General features: G+C 35.8%; 2 protein-coding genes across 3 annotated transcripts; both read right to left on the reverse strand.

Annotated features, from left to right (window-relative positions):
• Positions 1 to 2,372: 2,372 nt before the first annotated feature.
• On the reverse strand, positions 2,373 to 4,311 carry LOC21408436 (signal recognition particle 54 kDa protein 2). Its single transcript, XM_024166130.1, has 4 exons — positions 4,129 to 4,311; positions 3,101 to 3,257; positions 2,850 to 3,000; positions 2,373 to 2,686 (listed from the first exon to the last, which is right to left on the reverse strand). Exons 2-4 carry the CDS (start codon positions 3,232 to 3,234, stop codon positions 2,534 to 2,536), a joined length of 438 nt encoding a protein of 145 aa, XP_024021898.1. The 5' UTR covers positions 3,235 to 3,257; positions 4,129 to 4,311; the 3' UTR covers positions 2,373 to 2,533.
• Positions 4,312 to 10,277: 5,966 nt separating this feature from the next.
• On the reverse strand, positions 10,278 to 20,990 carry LOC21408437 (chaperone protein DnaJ). Of its 2 annotated transcripts, none has more exons than XM_024166114.1 (11): positions 20,505 to 20,987; positions 20,003 to 20,071; positions 19,796 to 19,888; positions 19,215 to 19,336; positions 18,691 to 18,886; positions 13,091 to 13,266; positions 12,441 to 12,570; positions 11,558 to 11,718; positions 11,316 to 11,407; positions 11,134 to 11,230; positions 10,278 to 10,575 (listed from the first exon to the last, which is right to left on the reverse strand). In XM_024166114.1, the coding sequence occupies exons 1-11, from the start codon at positions 20,811 to 20,813 to the stop codon at positions 10,530 to 10,532; spliced, it is 1,491 nt and encodes a 496-aa protein (XP_024021882.1). In that variant the 5' UTR covers positions 20,814 to 20,987; the 3' UTR covers positions 10,278 to 10,529. The 2 variants fall into 2 exon arrangements, with proteins under 2 accessions (XP_024021882.1, XP_024021883.1); XM_024166115.1 differs by having other exon boundaries at positions 10,545 to 10,575; positions 11,134 to 11,225; positions 20,505 to 20,990.
• Positions 20,991 to 21,418: the final 428 nt, after the last annotated feature.

Below are 21,418 nucleotides of genomic sequence, written 5' to 3' on the forward strand. Positions count from 1 at the left end.
TTATTATTTAAATAATGTGATTATTTAAATTTGAATTTGAACATATCTAGATTTATCCATTTAAACTTATTTGATAAGTTGTTCAATTTAGAATTCAAATTAATTTAAGTTTGACTTAAATTCGAATTTGAATCTAAATTAAAATTGGACTACTGGATAAAGGATAAAATCTCTTCCTTCCCTATCTGAGATAGGCGCCACACACAGGGATAAAACCCTAGAGTGTGGCCGGCCACCAAGTGGATAAGGGGAAGGGATTTTTTGTTCCAAATTCAAAATTGGAGATAAGGATTTGATTTTATTTTGAAGTTTGACTTCTACTCTTTAAATATGAGAAAGATAGAAAATTGTATATACAATTTTTTGACACATTATTCAGCCCTAATTGAGTGTGGCCGAAATTCTCATAGAGGAAAAAGAGAACAAAATATTTTTCTCCAAAAATTCCACATCGTGCATGCGTTGGTGTTTGTGGAAATTCGAGTGTTTAAGAAACCTATTTTGTCTCACGTGTGCCCACACACACGTCTACGTGGAATCAAGGAATTGACGTGGAAGACTTTGGTATTCTAAACACAAAGCTTGGAGCAAGGACTGTTCGTGGTCAAAGAAATTCAAGTTATCATCCGAGTCGGCTTCCAGGTATTTTTCGGTTGATCCTTGAATGATGTAAATTAATGTGATTAATTTATTCGTGCATAAATTAATATAATCTATAGAGTATCTCAAAAGTTTTATGAAAAATTTTGTTAGACACGATCCGCTGTTTTTCATCCCCACGCTTCCGCACCCGAATTCGATTCGGGAACCAGCAAGACAGAGTATCGATCCATGGCGAATGCAACTTGTGAGATCATGTGGCTGTTTTCCCTTCTCAAGGATCTTCATGTAGATCACCACAAGCCAGCAGTATTATTCTGTAATAACTAGGCAGCTTTGCATATAGCGGCCAATCCTGTTTTCCATGAGCGTACGAAACACATAGAAATATATTGTCACCTTGTTAGAGAGAAAATTCAAGCTGGTGTACTGAAAACGCTGCATGTTTCTTCACAACATCAGCTAGCACACTTACTGACAAAGCCTCTATTTCCTGGACAATTTCTTACTTTGCTTGGCAAGATGGGAATTCACAACATCCATTCTCCATCTTGAGGGGGAGTATTAAAATAGTAGGGATCCCTTTGTAAATAGAATAAAGTAATGGACCAATTAGCTATTTTTACTTGTTTTACTTTTCTTATGTTGTTGAGCTGGACAATGGTACACGTTGTGTGTGCCTTTCCTCTCACCAGTATATGTTTTCTGTTTTGGCTCTTGCACGTTTCCAGATGAATGAGAAGTGAAAATTCTTCTTCCAACTTTCCTTAATATTCCAATACTAATCTGTTTCTGTACATTCATTAAATCACTCATTGGAAACTTGAACCCCTTTGGTTTGCCACTAAATTGTTTGCTGACCAACTTGTACATGTCGAACATCTGCTTCACTTCACTAACAGGGCGACCGGAACCTCTTGCTATCCGCATCATTCGCGTGTGCTATCCAACTCTGCAGCAGCCAACACACTAAATTAGTTAGGTATTAGGCTCAAAACAATGAAGTGAGTTAAATAGAGGAAGTTCCTCCCACAATTGTATCAAAGTTTCACTTGCCTTCACTTGTCATTGAATCCATCATGGTCAAGTAGCACTTGAACTTTGCCTGGCCTTCCTTTCCATCTCCCTCTGGCATAACCTTAGCCTTAAATCCTGGAATCATCGAGAAGACCTGCATGAACCAAGCAAATCATGATTGGCACGTAAAAACCAGCTTCCCCACATAAGAAAATATGAGAATTAATCTAAACAGCGTTAAGAGGCAAATAAGTCGATGTTCTAACCTCACTTAGTGGGCCCATTTGAAGCATATATTGGATAAGCTCATACATGATCCTAAATGTGAAGTTTTTGCATTAGGTCAGGCTGCTGATCCATAGGAACATTTTCTTTAATCTTGTTCATTAGTCCAGACAAGTCTCCCATGCCTAGTTGCAGAAATAATTAATGTCATAATTTGTACATTTAAACGTTTATAATACAAGCTCTGATTTTTTTTATCAAAAAAGAAGTTGCGAATCTAAAAGCCATCTGACAAATGATTTGACATCGAAAACTTCAAACTCATCCATATTTTCTCCAGTTCCTATGAATATGACAGGACTCAACTCTTTGTTGCTGCAACACCGCACACAATTGTAAAACAGAATGAAATTGCCAGCAAATCATATGATTTCTAAGCTGTTTGAACTGAGTCTTTGAAACAATAAGAACTTCCAATATCCAATCATATGTAAGCTGTTTGGATAGCTCATAGTTTATGAAATCCCAGAGATATGATTTATTAAATTTTCAAACCTACACTTACCCACAGCTCAAGGAAAAATTTGTGCCAACCAAAAAAAAAAGTGACGTACATATAATGCATAATCTAGATGACTAGAAATAAACAGGCTAACAGCTTTAGCTTAGGCTGCAAATCTTGCAAGAAAACTTAAGCGCTAAGAGCACCACCTCCCTTGGCATGACCATCCATTTTGGTAACAATTACAGCTCCGACCAAAACACTTTGCTTAAACGCTTGAGCTTGATCGAAAGCAGACTGACCAATACTGCTATCCATAACAAATACAATGAGGTCTGGTTTCTGGAAGATTGAAAGAAAACAGATAATTAAAAAAAAAAAAAAATAGTAGTAGTCACAATAATGATGATGATGATGACAATAGTAGTAGAAGCAGTAATTTTGAAAAGCAATAGTAACAACAACAACAATGAGTCGATGACAAAATAGAATTCGAGAAAAATACTGTTGCTTTGGAAACTTGACGCATTTCTTCAAAAAGAGCAGCTTCCTGTTTGTGACACCCACTAGTATCAACAATAATAAGATAAAAATTTTCTTCCTTAAATCTTTCCACGCCTTCAACTGCAATTTTCACAGGATCTGACTCCATGTAGCTGCAGGCAGAAACATCTAAAATCACTCAAAACGCCAAGGCTTTTATTGAAAATGCAAAAGCACAAGCTGAAGACCTAATAAAGAAGCAGAAGAAGGTACCTTCCATAAAATGGAATCTTAGCTTTAGCGGCGTTCTGCTTCAGCTGATCAAAAGCACCGGCTCTAAATGTGTCCGCACACACCAGAGCAGGCTTCCAACCCTTTCTGTACTGATGGTAATGCGCGTACTTCATAAATGTTGTAGTTTTTCCAGACCCTGATATTTCAAAAGACAAATTATAAAGCAATGTAATAAAGTTTATTAGAAGTTAATTAGTCAAAAAAAAATAGAGAGAGAGAATTACAGGAAAAATATTAAAAAACCAATAGCAAATGTGCCTTGTAAACCAACAAATATCACAATGTTTGGTTAGTGAAGGAAGGTTTTCCAGGATCCAGCAATTTGCAAAGTTCTTTAAATATAGCCTGAGAAGAATTTTGTTATACTTGAACAACATATGAAGCAACAATATATAAAGTGGTGTGATATATAATGGCAAGATTTGAACTAAAAATATTGACGAAACCCCAATTGATAGAGAGGGAAAAGAAAAAGTAGTTTGTCTTTCCAGTGTAATTACTTCCGTGGTGTAAAAAATAAAACTAAAAAACAGAAAAATTTGGCTTTCTTGTTTTGAAACTATCAGAAACCATAGAGAACGTAAAGCAAAACTGAATAATGGATTAGGTACGATTAAAAAAATAATGACAAAAGAAAAAAAGAATAATGATACTCTTATTAAGTTCTGGAGCCTAATTGTAACCGGACGATTATTATTAATTTTGGATTAATTAGAGAGGTTAGAGAGAACACACGATTTTCTCTTGTAAACATCTTTATCATAATAAATTACTGCGGCTGCTGAAAGAAGGGTAAACCTTTATAAAATTACGCCTTTTTATTTTTCTCTACAATATAGAATTAGAGCGTCTAATTCTTAACAAGCTATGACGAAAACAGAGATTCCTGTGTTTCTAAACAACTGATGCAACAATTAACTAAAAGCCGAAAAGAAGGTAAATCAGAATTAAATGACAATTATAGAAACCAAAAATAAAAATAAAAAAATTACGACGCAGGTACGTACATGTTGAATAATCTTGCGCTTGTTGTGGCCGGCAGCGAGGTCATTAAAATTGACAGTGTTTTTAACGTTCGACTGCAAGTAGCGGACGAGTTTGATGTGTACATCGGCCAGGAGAAGAGCGCGAGCGATCACATTGAGGCACTGGCCGAGGACCTTCTCGTCCAAGGGAAACCCAATGGAGACTCTTTCATTTCGCTCGTTCTAAGTAGTTAATTTTAAATTTTTACCGTTAAAAACTTAAAAAACATTATTTTTAGGACCTGTTTAATTCGCTGATTTAAATTTTTAATTTGAGTTGAAATATAATTTCATGTGAGAATTTTTTACTGTAATAAAAAAATTAAATATAACTGTTTGTGATAATTTTTTACTGTAATAAAACTCAAATTTTAAACTCAAATTAATTAAATGATATTAAAAAATTATTACATCTCAATTTAAATTAAAAATTTAAATTCGTAAAATAAACGAAATCTGAATCTCACTCCGAATAGGTTCATTAATTATCTTTTCTTATTTCTTTCAAAAAATACAAAACTAACCTTCACCTTTCTATTATTGACATCCTTAATTATAACTCTATCTTTATTAGAATTGATCAACTCAAATAAATTCGGTTTTTATTTTTTTGTACTTCATTATTTATTTGCAATCTCACAATCAAATACTCAAAATTTAATCAATTTATAAAGTGTCAAAATTTAATTAAAATGATTGTCATTAAGATGAAAAATGGGATAGTAAATTCTGATCGACTTAAACAATTTAAACAATAGGGTCAATCCTCACCAAAAGGGACAATATTAATTTTAGATTGAATTTTAAGGATTAATTCTAAAATAAAATTCTTTTTTAAATATCGTGTTCATTATTTCTTCTTCTTTTTTCCTTAAAAAAAAGAATATAACATATGATACATAACAAATTATTTCTAAATTGCAATCATCTTTTTTTTTTATCCTAACGTGCCCAAGGAGAGAGAAAGAGAGGGATCAGCGGTATTTCTACGTTTTTGAAATTTGTGTAAAATTAAAAAAAGAAAAGATAATTGTTGAGAATGATGCCCTCAAAATATGAGATATAATTAGTGATTTTATTATTTAATTAATAAAGTAAAAATTTCATTATTTATGTGCATGTATTGTTAAATACTTTATCAATATCATTGAAAATTTCACGATTATTTATGTAACTTTAAATATGGTATATAAGTGTTATATATTAAATGATAATATTTAAGGATAATAATCAAAACATAAAGTCCATAATGGTTATCGATTAAAGTTTAGAATCTTTAATTGATCACATTATTAATACATGTCATTCTCATTCTGAATGGAACGATCTTATCCGATCATTGATATGTCAAGATATCGAAGTGAGTGTATTTTACATAATGAGATTATGTAGAACTGAGACACATACACAATATGAATTTCTAATAATTTCTGTTAAGTATAGAAATTCTAATAAAGTCTATTGATTGTCATATATAGAATGATTTTAATCCTGAGTTATCAGCCGACTCCTATTTTTAAATACGTGTCTTTTGACTTATTCGGTAAAGATCTCGACACACTTAGATCTTATCTTTGTATCTTAGAGACAAGAAAAAATAGGTAGCCAGGAATGCTAATATTACAATATGGAATCCATTCCTTCTTAAGAAATGAGCGGATAAATAATTCTCTTAAGGGTTGATTCGGTACTTGGAGTAGTTGGAGCTCCGATTTATGAATGTGTTTTATGAATCACTATCCATTAGAGAATCAATAGTACTCAAGGATAAAGATGTAATTAGAGAGGTTAACAGATTTCACTTAGCTCTAATTATGAATTATTTATGGAGGATCGATCTATATGTAGTGACAATATCAAATGGACACTTCAAGTTCTTAGAAGTAAATTATGTCTATAATTTTGAGTGTGCAATTTTAAGCTTTTAATGGAGTAACTTTTAGAATTAATAAACTGAATTAATTGATTAAAGAGTTTAGTTAATTATTAATTTTATTAGAGCTCAAAATTATAGGTCCATGAGTCCCCCCGTCATCCTTGTAATATTTGCAAAACAAGACGAATTATCGGGATTTTATTTTACTCGTGAATAATTAATTGAGAATTAATTACACATTAAATATTGTGATTATTTAATTATTTTATCACACACTGTGGTGGGACCACAGGAGGCGTGTGACACTGAAAAAAATCTCACTGGGATTTAGTTGCTTGCTCACCAAGTAATCCGGTTGACTTGTTCAGCAAGTTTTCCAATTAAATTCAAAAGGAAAAGTAAGATGTTACTTTATTTGGAATTGAATTTAAGCTAAAATTAAAAACTGGATTAAGGAGGAATTTTCTCATTCCTTTCTTAATTTTGGCCGGCCATCCTATAGTAAAAGGGAAGGAAATTTTGTTTCCAAAATTAAAAGAGAAACTGTATTTTTAATGAGATTAAAAATATGATAACTTTCAATTTCTATTTGCTTTGTCTACAAGCAAAAGGGTTCTTGTAATTCTCTATAAATAGGAGAAAATTATAGAGAGAGAAAAAGGAAGAAAAATTCTTCTATTTCCCAATTTCTTCACATACATGTGTTGATAGTGAAGAAAGAAAAATTAGTGAGTGATCATAAACGATAGTTCTACCCTATAGCCCACACTTTAAGTCTTGCAAGTTTCAAGGAGTAGGCGTGGAATATTCTTGTATTCTAAGAAAGTTTAGAGCTTGGATCGTTTGTGGGTCAAAAAATTCAAGTTATCTTCCTAATCGTTAGCAAGGTATAATTCTTGAACTAAATCAATTAGATTAATTTATTTGTCGTAAATTAATATATTCTATAGCATTCAAAAAAGTTTTATGAAAATTTTTGTTCGGACCCGATCCGTATTTCCACGCTTACGCACCCGAATTCGATTCGAAAACCAACACAAATGACACTTGTGCCCCCTGAACTATTGGCATGTTGCACAAGTTTCCCCTAAAGTTTAAAAATAGTAAATTTTCTCCCTGAATAATTCGTTGTTAGCATGCGTCCCCCTTATCCGCCCTTTCTGTTAACTTTTGAACATTAAGTGTGACGTGTCAGTTACTGAGGCATTTAATTTTTAATGTAATATGAAATGATGATTTCATCCCTCCCTGAGGAGATGTGAAAGAGAAGAGGAAGGAAGACGAGATTGAGTGTGTGGAAGCAGCTCTCGAGAGGTCTTAGGATAAAAGAGTCATCGAGAGCTTGGCCGCCATAGAACTTGGCTTGCGCGTGGTTGGTCTTGAAGAAGGAAAGTCTGGGGATGGAGTAGAGCCCGTAGAAGAGGCAATTGAAGGTCATGAAGTAGTAGCAGGAGGCGGTGGAGAAGCCGACGACGGAAATGGCGGTGAGGAAGGAGAGAGGGAGGGAGTTGAAGGAGGATGAGAGATAAGAGAAGGAAAAGAAGAAGAAGGCGATCTAGGAGAAGAGGAAAGAAAGCCAAACTCTGACGAAGGCGCCGGACTTGAAGTTGAGGGAGTCGAGGATGTAGGAGATCATGAGGCCCACGGTGAGAGTGGTGACAACGGGGGTGCCGCCGAGGTTGAGAAGGAAGGCGGCGTATGGGAGGAGAGTGATGGTGATGCGGGAGTTGTGAGTGAAGAAGGAGACGACTAGAGAGAAGTGAGAAGTGTTGTTGTTGAGGGATCTACGGGAAGAAGGGTCGGCATCGGAAGGGTTAGGGTTTGGATCGGAGGAGAAATTGTTGAAGGAGGGATGGAGGAGAAGGAAGGAGTGCTGACTGAGGAGGAGATGCATGGATGAAAGGAGCGGGGTTGGAGCTCCGGCAGGATCATCTTCGCCGGTGACAGAGACGATGAGAGGATTTTGGATATTATAGAATGGATTTCAAGATTTGGCCTTAATTACTTATTATTCCTTACAATGAGAGTCACATGCCACAAACGTGACACTTAACGTTCAAAATTTAACAAAGAGGACGGATAAAGACGACGTGTGCTAACGGTGAATTGTTCAAAGGAAAATTTACTATTTTTAAACTTTATGGGGAATTTTTGTAACACGTCAATAGTTTAAGGAGCACAAGTGTAATTTGTCCAAAAAGAAATATAGAAATTTATTAAGGATTGACGCCAGGAAGACAGAATAGAGATTTTGCGGTGATAAAGACAACAACAATAGCCATAGGAAACAATGTTGGCTTTAGCAGCGAGCATATCAGCCACAATCATGACCTCAAAGCTCTGCTAATCCAAGTCCGATTACCCACGAACAAAGCCAAAAAAAAAGTTATGAAACCCAATAAAACTAGCCGTCCAAAACCCACGTCGCCTGGCATCCCACAATGCAAAAAGGTCTTTTTCCCTCCAAGCTCTGGGCCCACAAAGAGGTTGATGATGATGGATAAGAAGTCACCAACAAAACTACTTTCGGTCTTGTTCATTTTACCGATTCGAGTTTTCAATCATAAGTTTCTACAGTTAAAAGCTCTCAAAAAATGCTACATCTAACCTTTTCTACTACAGTTAAAAGCTCTTAAAAAATATCACATCTCAGCTCGAATTGAAAACTCGAATCCGAAAAGCAAACGGGACCTTCACTTCTCTGGTCTTACATTTCTTTTGAGCTATAAAGTATGGTTATTGATGAGAGCTTTGCACTATCTAAAATGCATATTTTGTTTAGTTGGACAGGAGGATTTGGACTATTTTTAGAAATTGGTATATGTTACTGTCGTAGGTGCTACTATAATAGAGTATGGAAGTGTGGTTTTTTCAGAGATAGCAAAACCAAACATCATGCAAGCACTTTGTTAGATACCAAAAGTCCTACGTGAAATGATTATAAGATAAATAATGAGTTTATAAGTCCTTGAGTTCCCTCCCCTTACAAGCCGATTTTACAAGGGTTAATTCTATCTAATGAGTTTTACAAGTTCGAGTTTAAACTGTTGCATTATAAGCTAGATTAAGATGCATTGGTGAAGCGTCAAAGGGTAATGCGAATTGCTATTGATTTGGGCCAGGCATGGTGGAATGTTAATGTCGAGTATGAGATCAGACGTAGTATGGACTACTGATGCGTTTGGTTGCAGTGAGGGAATGATAATGATAATGAGAATGAGAATAGTAATGATAATGAAATGAAAAAAAAAATGATTCATTTATTTGATTGTAATTTTAAAAATACTATGAAATAGAATATGAATATTTTTTATTTCCCTAATATTACATATAACACTAATATTTTATATATCAATATAATTAATATAATATATAAAATGTAATATAATATAATAAAATTATTATATAATTATAATATAGAATATAATAATATTATATATTATTATTAATATAATGAACATAATTATATTAATATTATATAATATGATTATAATATAATATTCTGATAAAATAATTATATTAGAATTATTTGTATAATTGTGATATTATTTATAATATATTGTAATATTAGTATATATTATATTATAAGATATAATTATGTTATAATATATTATATATATTATTATAGAATATTAAATAAATATATTATAATTTATAGCTATATTTTATTTTATTTTATTTATATTATATATTATATTATATTACATATTATAAGAAAAGAGCTTGGAATGGTTATTCCTCTCATGTGAGGAAGGAATAATAATTCACACAAAATAAGTGAATAGTTATTCCTTTTGAATGACTATTCTTTTTTTAATAAATCTAACCAAACATCATACTTAGATTATATTCTATTTTATTTTTTTGCTTTCCACCCAACCAAACGCATCCTACGATTCTATAACCGTTGCCTATTGATAAGGCGACTTAGGGACGGCTATCCGATAGAAGGAGGGATCCGCAAAGTTACCTAACTAGGAAGATGGGCAGCCGTCCACGGCAATTGTGTTGTGAAATGTTAAAATATCAAAAATCTCATATGAAATGATTATAAAACAAATAGTGAGTTTAAAAGCTCTTGGTTCCCTCCCTTATAAGCCTCTTTTGCAAGGATAAGTTTTACCCAATGGAGATACTAATTCATGCTGTTGGGGCTGTTTTGCTTTTGATAAACCAAAGTCACAAAGAGGAACCGGGCTAGAAACTTTCTGCAAACTTGAATTTCAAGATAAGAGAGTTCAGATCAAGTTGTGGATGCAGTAGGTTATTTTGTATTTATTTCCTGGTTTACCAAAATTTACAAGTTAAATAAATAAAAGAATATCTGCTACTAGAGCAGATAACAGATTTCTCCAATACAATGATTGCAAAGTTCAGCAAATAATATGAAGCAAATGAGAATTAAGGTATTTTGAGGTCATTTTTGAGAGACGGAAAAATCATTATCCGAGAGTTATGCATTGGCTCAATGTTGTCTGTTTGGGCGGCATCTAATAAACAGGCCAGTCTAGAGGTTGTCTTTCAGCCATTTTAGAGCTCCATTTGCAACAGACCTGCAAAATCCAAATAGGAGAATTTAAGTGAAGGTAGATAAAAGGATTTACGTGGAATCTTAAAATGCCTATCTAAAGAATAGAATACTTGATTCAAAGTGAGAATACATAAACAAACAACAGGTATTATAGAAATAACAAGATTGTGTGTTTGGTAGGGTGGAAAAGAGAGAGGAAAGAAAATAGAGGAAGGATTGTCTAGAGGAAAATGGAATTTTAGGTTGTTTGGTAAAGAGAAAATGAGGAAGGAAAATGAAAATCTATGGGGCCCACTAATTTTTAATCCTTCTAACTTTGGGAAGAAAAGAAGAGGGAAAAAGTTTGACAAAAAATGAGATGTAAAATAACAATTTTAACCTTCACCATTCATCATATTTTTATTTGCATTGGGATATTATTGTAAAATGCCTTAAATTTGACATTTTATTTTCACTTTTTTTTTTCTTCTACCAAACAATATGAGAGAAAACCATTTTACTTCCTTCACCTAGGTATTTTACTCTCTTTCCTTCCTTTTTTCTATCCATCCTACCAAACATAGAGTGGGAGAGATATTACCCAGCCACATCCTTTAACTTCTGCCACAAGTCATTTTGATCTCCTGATTCTCCTGTTTTCTCTTCGACGGTCTCGACTGGACTTTCTGTACTCTTAGCTAAAAAGGATAAACATGAATGAAAAGATAATATGAAAATCATACAAACTCAAACGTGAAGAGTTACTAGAATACTATTTCTTACTAGCTGGCCTAGATTGAGGGCGAATTCGTTGACGGCTGGTGTTGGTGTCTTTCAGTGAAGCTAGTTCCTCAAGCAATTCTCGCTCCTTGGAACTGAAAGGGTTGAGAAAACATGGAGTTAAAATTTTGACAGAGAAAACAGAGTTTCCCCACCAACCAAGTAAAGGGTCCTTCCAAAAAAAAGTTACTATTGCCTATCTATAAGAACAGAGAAGACAAAAGGGAAGGAAGATTATAATGCACCTGACACGATTTGGAATACTGACTTTAATTGTAAATAGGTGATCACCACGTATTGATGGTCTATTCAATTTTGGTACACCTTTCTTTGCCAGGACAAGAGTATCTCCGGGTTGGGTACCTGGTGGGATTTGAAGATCAGCAACTCCTTCGACTGTCTTTACCTGTTTAAATGCCAAAAAATCAATTAAACAAGTTACACACAGCGTGCCACGAAACATGACACTCGGCCTTGTTGGCACCTTGTGGGGTAAGGGTGACAAAGAAAGCCATCTTTAGACTCATTGTGGGATAAGAACCTATTTATCTTGTTAGGATGGATCATAATGAGGCCTTTTCAACTACATAGATTTGCCTGGTGCCCTCTCACGATCCTTAACTGCCACTATCACGGTTAACAAGTATAGCCAATATCCTACTTTTCAAAAACTTAACTTTAAACATGCCAACAGTTAGCAATACAGTTGATAAATATCTAGAGTTCTCAAAATTAACAGAGGAGCATGTTAAGCTCAATTTTGATCCCAGAAGAACTAGTAATACTGTTATACGTTACTAGATTTCTCATTCTTCTTTGACCGTCCATCTATAATCTAATTACAACATTCAGAAGCACTAATTAGCACATCCTAAAACATACAACAGCTAGATGGGTGATATTATGCATAGGCCAAAGAAGTCGAACTGCAATACAAAAAGTTCATACTGGATGATGCTAAAACCCCCCAAATGACCTACGTAATATTTCAAATTTTCATAACTTCAAAGCATTAGAAAATTAAATAAAAATCTGCAGCCTCCTGTTGGGATACGACTAAGTATGATTACAACAGTTGGTACCACAAATCTATTAATGAGCTATTAGATAAAAATAACAATAACCTACCTTAACGACAGTCCCCAATATGGCATCTAGATAACTGACAGATATTGTGGAAGTTAGGTTTATGCCATCTCTTTGAATCCCTGATATCTCTTCAACATCAAGATATACAAATAGATCCCCAGGAGGGCCCCTAATGAAATAATAAAATTACAATTAATTCAGAACCATGAAAAAAGTTAACATAAGTAGAAGTACATACTCGAGTAGTTCATACATCCCAGAGAAAAATGTCAGAAACATCTTTTCTTGGAGTAGATGAGTGAAAATGGCTTGCAGAGGCTGTCTTAAGAAAACAAATCTCCGTAATATATATAAGAAAATGAAATCCTCCATGATATGACTGGCTGACAAGCAGATAACACCAAAATTGGGATTGAGATAAATGGAGAACACAAACTTACACTTGTACCAAGATGCATACTTAGACTTAGGAATAATTATTAGTGAGTAGTGACATCTAAATGTGAAACTTTGCATCCATATCAACTGTTAAAAGGAGTAGCCACAATACTCTGAAACAGAATGTTACAAAAATTTAAGCCCTAAATAGTGAACATCAAAGGTAACAGTGGAAATTTTCTCTAGTGCTCAGTCATTGAAACCTTCCCAATGAGGCTTGAAACACTTGACAGAAAAAGTTAACCACTTACCCTTTTGGTCCAACATCACCCTCTCCAGCAACTCTAAGAATACTGCCCGTACTAACACCAGGTGGAACTTTTACTTTGATATTTTTCTTAACACGAACGCGTCCTTCTCCAGCACATTTTCGACAATATTCAGAAATGACTTCACCATCTCCACCACAAGTTGGACATATAGAAACCTTACAATAAAAGAAAGAAAAGAATGTAAATCGTACTAAGGGCTAGAGTAGAAGGTGGTTATTTAAAAGTCGTGGAAATATGAAATTAAACGTCTCAATTAGCAAAACAGTTTGTCAATCAGTTAGCTGATTGTTTGTATTTCCTTATTTGTAAATATTAGTTTTTTTTTTTTGGTTGATTTCTAGGCCTAGAATCAAGGGTGATATCGGATTGTGATTTCCCCTCCTTTTCTATTTAATCTCTGTACATTCACTATGGAAAATTAAGAAATAAGAAAAATAGAATAATTTTTCTCCCAAGTTTCTTCATGGTATCAGAGCGCCCTCTGAAAAACTAATCAATTTCGCTCCCCATCGATCTCCTATGGCTTTATTTTTGCCACCTCCGGCGGGAAATCATCTCCGATAGGTGTCGCGAATCTCCTCTGGCCATCACCGACGCTGTCAACCTTCCTCTTAGTTGACGTCGTCAGTCTCTCTCTCAGTCTCTGATCTGTCGTAACCCATCTCCGATTGAAGCCAGCTTCATCGACGGCCCCTCTGATTTCTCTGATCGAAGCCGTCAATCGCCAATCACCATCTTCGACGATCCCCGTAGGAAATATCGTGGACGACCCAGCAACTACCGTCGACTATCTCTCTCAGAATTCTTCATTGTCGTTCTATTCTATTGTTTCTCTTCAACAAAGGCAGAGAACATTAAAAAAAAATGACAAAATACGATATGGCTGGAAATAAGGACTCTACTTCCGAAGCATCTTCTGACCAACCAGTCATTACTCAAGGAGGGCATGAGGGTACACTTCTTCCTATCACTGGGCACAAACTCAACGGCAATAATTATCTCCAATGGACTCAATCTGTTATGATGTTCATTTGTGGGAAAGGTAAAGATGATTATGTAACTGGTGTAGCGTCACAACCAAAGAAGGATGATCCCAAATTCAAAATCTGGAAGACAGAAAACAATATGGTAATATCTTGGCTCATCAACTCTATGACTAATGAAATTGGTGAAAATTTCATGTTTTATGGAACAGCCAAAGAGATTTGGGATGCAGTGAAAGAAACCTACTCCAACAATGACAATACGGCAGAAATCTTTGATATAGAGAGTCATGATTTGAGACACGGAAACCTATCTGTCACTCAATGTTTCAACACCCTAACAAGTTATTGGCAGCAACTAGACATCCTTGAAGAATTGGAATGGGACAGTCTTGGAGATAGCATCAAGTACAAGAAGGTAATCGAAAAGAAACGAATATTCAAGTTCTTACTTGGCCTCAATAAGAATCTTGATGAAGTCAAGGGTCGAATCATGAGTACCAAGCCTCTTCCAACTATCCGTGAGGCATTTTCTGAGGTCCGAAGAGAGGAAAGCAGGAAGAAAGAGATGCTACGGAACCAAGCCAATCTGCCAACAACAGAAGGTTCTGCTCGTCTCTCACAGTGCCAATCCGCCAAGCCTCGACAACAGAGGAAAAAAGGCTAGACCTTAGTGCGACCATTGCAGAAAACTTGGTCACACCAAAGACACATGCTGGAAGATACACGGCAAACCAGCTGACTGGAAACCTAGAGAAAAACGGGGATTTGCTGTAACTACATATGAGCCCTCCAACTCAGAAGTCTCTCTATTCAGCAAAGAACAGATCGACCTTCTTCAAAAGATGTTCAACCAGATGCAACCTAGTGGTTCCACTCTAGTCATTGGAACTGGGTCCATAGCCCAAAAAGGTAAATTCACAAATGCCTTGAGTGTCAAAACAGAGAAACCCAGCATGTGGATAATCGACGCAGGCGCCTCCGATCATATGACGGGTGATCCTTCATTATTTCAATCTTATCATCCTTGTTCTGAGAATTACAAAGTTCGCATTGCAGATGGATCCTTATCCTCTGTGACTGGTATTGGGTCCATAATAATCTCACAAGATCTTATTCTAAAATCTGTCCTTTTAGTACCCAATCTGACATGCAACTTGCTGTCCATCAGTAAACTCACAAAAGATCATAACTGTGTTACTAAATTTTACCCTTCTCACTGTCAATTTCAAGATTTGGACTCGAGGAAGACGATTGGCAATGCTGAGGAGTGTGCGGGGCTCTACCTCTTCAAAGTTGAAAGTATTCTTGAGAAACATGCTCGATGCGTATCTGTTCCAGCCAAAGTGGGTCAATCCATTAGGGATCTTTTTTCAGTGTCTGAGTCCAATAATAACAATAGTGCAATCATGTTATGGCACTATAGATTAGGTCATCCTAGTTTTGTGTATTTGTCAAAGTTGTTTCCTTCATTATTCAGAAATAAAAATCCAAGTTTGTTTCAATGTGAAATTTGTCAATTATCAAAACATGTGAGAAACTCCTTCCCTGCTCATGATTACAAAGCATCCCATCCTTTCCATATGATCCACAGTGACATTTGGAGTCCTTCTCGCATCACCAATATCTCAGGGAAAAGGTGGTTTGTCTCCTTTATTGATGATCATACAAAAACAACATGGATATTTCTCATGAAGGAAAAATCAGAGGCAGGTCCTATCTTTAAAAACTTCCATTCCATGATCCAAAACCAATTTCAAGCCAATGTTCAAATCTTTAGAACAGACAATGCAAAAGATTATTTCAATACCATTCTTGGGGAATACTTACTGGAAAAAGGAATAGTGCATCAGAGTTCTTGCATAACTACCCCTCAACAAAATGGCATAGCCGAACGGAAAAACTGACATCTTCTTGAAGTTGCTCGTGCTCTCATGCTTACCTCCAATGTTCCAAAACATTTCTGGGGAGATGCAGTACTTATAGCAGCATATCTCATCAACAGAATGCCATCTCGGGTACTGAAATTCAAAACTCAATGTCAAACTCTCTCTCAGTGTTTGTCCATATTCCCTCCCATATGAGAAGCAAACTTGATCCCAAAGCTGTTAAATGTTTATTCCTTGGATACTCATCAAATAAAAAAGGATACAAGTGCTACTCTCCAATCACCAAGGGGATCTACAATTCTATGGATGTTTCTTTCATTGAAGACCAACCATTCTACCCCAAAACTCATATTCAGGGGGGGAATTCTGCCACTCAAGAAGAATATAAGTTTTGGTTTGACCTAGATCATCCGACATCCACTGAACCTCCACAAATAGAGTCAACCGAAACTCCACAAATAGAGTCAACCGAACCTCCACAAACAGTACAACTCACTCCTCAAACAACTCAACTTGAAAATCCTTCCATCACATACACTCTTCCGATCCACAAAACTGGTACAGATTGCAGACATGATTCATTGTTGAGTAATGATCTTGATGTCCCTATTGCTAATAGGAAAGGTGTGAGAACATGCACACGTCACCCTATTTCCTCTTTTGTATCTTATGATAGATTATCTCCTAGCTACCAAGTCTTCACCACCAATCTATCAAAAGTTGACATTCCAAATAGCATACAAGAAGCAATTACCCAACCAGAATGGAAGAAAGCTATTGATGAAGAAATCTGTGCCCTAGAAAAAAATTGTACTTGGGAGTTGACAGATCTTCCAGAAGGCAAGCGTCCAGTAGGGTCCAAATGGATATTTAATGTCAAGTATAAAGCAGATGGAAGCATTGATCGATACAAAGCCCAGTTAGTAGCAAAGGGATTCACTTAGACATATGGAATTGACTATCAAGAGACGTTTGCCCCGGTGGCTAAACTGAATACAGTTCAAGTCTTACTGTCTTTGGCAGCAAACTTAGATTGGCCTCTTCATCAGTTAGATGTGAAAAATGCTTTCTTGAATGGTGACTTAGAGGATGAAGTCTACATTCAAGAAAGCATTTTTCACATCTAACTGATGAAGAGGCCAATCTAAGTTTGCTGCCAAAGACAGGCCTTAAACAATCACCTAGAGCTTGGTTTGACAGATTCACAAGGGCAGTCAAGAAACATGGATTTTCACAAGGGCAGTCCGATCACACGCTATTTTTCAAGCACTCGCCAAGCGGGAAGATCACTATTCTTATAGTTTATGTGGACGACATCATCCTTACAAGTGATAATGAGGAAGAAATGGTCTAGTTAAAATCAATCCGTGCAAAGGAGTTTGAAATCAAGAATCTTGGAGCTCTAAGGTATTTTCTTGGCATGGACATAGCCAGATCAAAGAAGGGCATATCAGTTTCCCAACGAAAGTACACCCTAGACTTACTGAAGGAGACGGGGATGCTTGGGTGCAAACCAGTAGACAATGGATTCAAACTATAAAATTGGAATGAAAGAGGGAAGTGCTCCGGTTGACAAAGGACGTTATCAACGCCTTGTGGGAAAACTCATATACTTATCTCACACTAGACCTGACATTGGATTCCCAGTTAGTGTGATTAGCCAATTCATGAATAATCCCACTGAAGAACATCTTGATGCAGTGTATCGGATTCTCATATATCTCAAAATGACGCCAGGAAAGGGACTGTGTTTCAAAAAGGGGCATGATAAGAGCATTGAGATATTCTCTGATGCAGATTGGGCAGGCTCCGTGACTGATCGAAGATCTACCTCAGGTTATTGTACTTATGTGTGGGGAAACTTGGTTACTTGGAGGAGTAAGAAACAATCAGTGGTAGCTAGAAGCAGTGCTGAAGCTGAATTCAGAGGAATGGCACATGGTATTTGCGAAGGAATGTGGCTAAAAAGACTCCTAGAAGAACTAAAGATTCCCAGTGAAGGCTTCATGAAGATGTTTTGTGATAATCAGGCCGCGATAAACATTGCAAAGAATCATGTTCATCATGACAGGACAAAACACGTGAAAATCGACAGGCACTTCATCAAGGAGAAAATTGAAGAAGGAGTAATCAAGATGATTTATACTCCCACAATCTGCAAACCGCAGACATTCTCACAAAGGGTCTATCACGAGTCACTTTCGAGAATTTGACTTCCAAGCTGGGAATGATCGATATCTACTCACCAGCTTGAGGGGGAGTGTGGAAATATGAAATTAAACGTCTCAATTAGCAAAACAGATTGTCAATCAGTTAGCTAATTGTTTGTATTTCCTTATTTGTAAATATTAGTTTTTTTTTTGTTGTTGATTTCTAGGCCTAGAATCAAGGGTGATATCGGATTGTGATTTCCCCTCCTTTTCTATTTAATCTCTGTACATTCACTATGGAAAATTAAGAAATAAGAAAAATAGAATAATTTTTCTCCCACGTTTCTTCAAAAGTCCCCTAAATAACAGAACCATCTAACTAGTCATGTCCAAAAGATGGCACAAAACTACCAAGTGATGCCCCACCATACAAAGTTAACTCAACTAATCCTTTTAGTTATCAATGTTGAAAAGGCATGAAAGCCACAATAAGAATTGATATCACGCATGATGCAAGGTCATAACATGAAGTCTGAGAACAAATAGTACTCAATTACCTGGGAAAACAATCCAAAAGGTGTTTGCTCAGTTCTCATAACTTGACCCCTCCCACCACAAGTTGAACATATCCTCATTTTGGATCCCAGTTTTGCTCCAGTTCCGGTGCAAGATTCACATGTCTCGAGATGAGAAAGTTCAAATTCTTTTTCTGCTCCAAATATAGCCTCAGAAAATCCTAAGGAGATGTCATAACTGCACATATTTGAATAATAAATCATGTTAACTTTCCAGTCTCCAGGTAAATTCAACTTGTTATGCTGCTATAACTGAACAAAAGAAAGGCGCAGATCTCGTGGTAAAAAGATAATAAGTATAATTCTAGGAAATAAAGATTACACTTATCAAACAGTTTGTTCCTTTATCCTATACTATTGACGTTAACAAAAGAAATTAAACAACTACACTAAGGTAGCAAATTAAAATGATAAAATAAGGCCAGACAGATGAAACTTAAAAGTTAATTATAAATGTGATTTTTCATAAAAGGACCAACTTGTAGGGTGAAAAGATTATAACTTACCGTATGTCTTCACCCTTAGTAACAGTACTCCGACGACGTGTTCCAAATCCAGCTTGGTCCATACCAGGAAACCCGCTCATACTCGGTCCAAAAAATGTCTCAAATAAATCAAATGGATTAGTCTGCCCAAAAAAGGGGAAAAAGGTGACAACCAAACAAACAAACAAACAAAAAAAGGAGAAGCTTAGCACATCAAGTGAATTGTGATGGAAACTTTGCACAGTTCTATAGTTTCAAGTACAGTCCTACTTTCATAATCTAACATAAGAACAAAAAATATTTTCTCACTTTGAGACTACAAGTGATTTTACATCATATCCAAAGTTACTTAACAAAATCTAATTATTTTTTAAAGGAACAAAATCAAATTATAATTGATAGAACAGCTCAAACTTGTTTGTTTCTGAATTTCACTGCTGAAGGAAAAAACTTTCCTCGGTAAAAAATAGATAACTACTCTGGAAACCAAAAGGAAAATTCCATTCCTATGAGCACACGTTTTCAGGAATTACGAGTTGCTAAAAATGTATGTCAGAGAGAAAGTAACTAAAATTCCCCAATCCTACAAGAACTTGCAATACCGTATAGGCACTTGAGCCTCCTCCTACTGTGCTCTTAACTCCAGCTTCACCATATTGATCATACAAAGCTCGCTTGTTATCGTCTGATAGCACCTGACAGTGTTGTACTTCAGAATTCAAAAGACAATATCATAAATATGAAAAGGGCCAAAAAAAAAAAAAAAGAGGAAGTGCGCAAACGGATTGCATTAACTCCTTAAAGTATACCTCATATGCAGCACTAATCTCTTTAAATTTCTCGGTAGCTCCAGGTTGCTTGTTCACATCAGGGTGGTACTTGAGAGTAACAAAACATTTATAAAAGTCAGCTTCACATTATTTTATGCAACATTACAATAAAGTGAACTAAATTTTAGAACTTTTTTTTCCCACTTAGAAGTGATCAACCATAACCAACCCAAAAAGTAACTTTTTTTTTGTAAAAAAGAATATGTAAAAGTTTAATTAAAAGTTCATAAACTTCAATAAGCTAAGACTTTTGAGCAATTTTGTTTGCTTCATTTACTTTTTCAATAGGCCGTAACCAAATTAGCCAATACTAATCCATGAATAACTCAACAATTTGATCACTATCTTCTGCTTTAATAGGTTACCGAGAAATCTACGAAAAAATTGACAGAACCCAGAATTCAGACGACAAATTCGCACAGGATTTTCAACATCGTAACCGAGTTGATAAAATTGAAAAACGCCCAAATGAGATCGGTACCTGGCGAGCTAACCTTCGATAGGCGGCCTTGATTTCCTTGCTACTGGCCGATTTCGGAACCCCGAGAGTGGCATAGTAATCCCCAGAAGCAGTAATTACTGGCCCAAATCCGCGTTTAGCACGGTTAAGCCTCGGATTAAGCTTTGAAAACGAAGAATAGAGCGAGATTAAGCTTTTGTGGGTCGCTCCCGATGAGAAGGAAGAGGAAGAGAGAGAAGAAGTGGGCGGTGAGACGAGAAGGTGAGGACGGTCGGGGATGAAGCTGAGGGAAGAGGAAGGGAGGAGAGAGAGAGAGGTCGCGGCGGCCATTGAAGCGCAGGAGGAAAATGCCGATGTCCGTCAAATGCTCGATAAAAAGTCTAAGAGAGCAACAAGAAGGAGAAGAACTGACTGAATTCGTTCATGTTTTTTGGGGGCTTTAGACTTACTGAGAAGATGAATGAAATAACAAGAGAGGTTAAAGGGCGAAGAAAAGATGTGTGGTGACACTTGCATACAGCACGTTTTAAAAAGTCTCTTTTAATTTTTTATTTTTTTGGTCAAATTAAACGGCCGTATTATTTTGCTTTTACTAAAGAAAAGGTTTTTTTTTTTTTTTTTTTTTTTTTTTTTTTTTTTAAAAAAAAAGTTTTTTTTTTTTTTTTTTTTTTTTTTTTTTTTGCTAAGAAGAAAAGGTGTTAAACTCATTTGTAATTGTAAGTTTCTTTTTTACTCGCCGGAGATGTAAGAATTTTCATTAATGTGTGTTGGGCGGCATTTCCGGAATCATAAAATGTGCAATAAATTCAAAGGTTTGTCAGAGCTCAAGCTATCCCGAGCCCAAGCTCTCCCGAACCCAAGTTCTCCGGAACCCAAATTTGCCGGAGCCCAAGCTCTCCCGAGCCCAAGTTCGCCGGAGTCTAAATTTGCCGGAG

The sequence above is a fragment of the Morus notabilis genome, unplaced genomic scaffold, assembly GCF_000414095.1.
Source record: "Morus notabilis unplaced genomic scaffold, ASM41409v2 Scaffold843, whole genome shotgun sequence".
In the NCBI taxonomy this organism is placed as follows: Eukaryota; Viridiplantae; Streptophyta; class Magnoliopsida; order Rosales; family Moraceae; genus Morus; species Morus notabilis.

What these genes read in the sequence shown, in the direction of transcription:
- LOC21408436 (XM_024166130.1), bottom strand. Translation starts at nt 3,234, where the DNA reads ATGAAGTACGCGCATTACCATCAGTACAGAAAGGGTTGGAAGCCTGCT. An exon ending in AAGATTCCATTTTATGGAAG is followed by an intron (nt 3,001 to 3,100) that starts GTACCTTCTTCT and finishes TTCTGCCTGCAG; the next exon opens with CTACATGGAGTCAGATCCTG. An exon ending in GTCAAGTTTCCAAAGCAACA is followed by an intron (nt 2,687 to 2,849) that starts GTATTTTTCTCG and finishes TCAATCTTCCAG; the next exon opens with AAACCAGACCTCATTGTATT.
- LOC21408437 (XM_024166114.1), bottom strand. Translation starts at nt 20,813, where the DNA reads ATGGCCGCCGCGACCTCTCTCTCTCTCCTCCCTTCCTCTTCCCTCAGC. An exon ending in GAGGCTCAAGTGCCTATACG is followed by an intron (nt 19,337 to 19,795) that starts GTATTGCAAGTT and finishes TTTTTTGGGCAG; the next exon opens with ACTAATCCATTTGATTTATT. An exon ending in TATTGGGGACTGTCGTTAAG is followed by an intron (nt 11,719 to 12,440) that starts GTAGGTTATTGT and finishes GCATTTAAACAG; the next exon opens with GTAAAGACAGTCGAAGGAGT.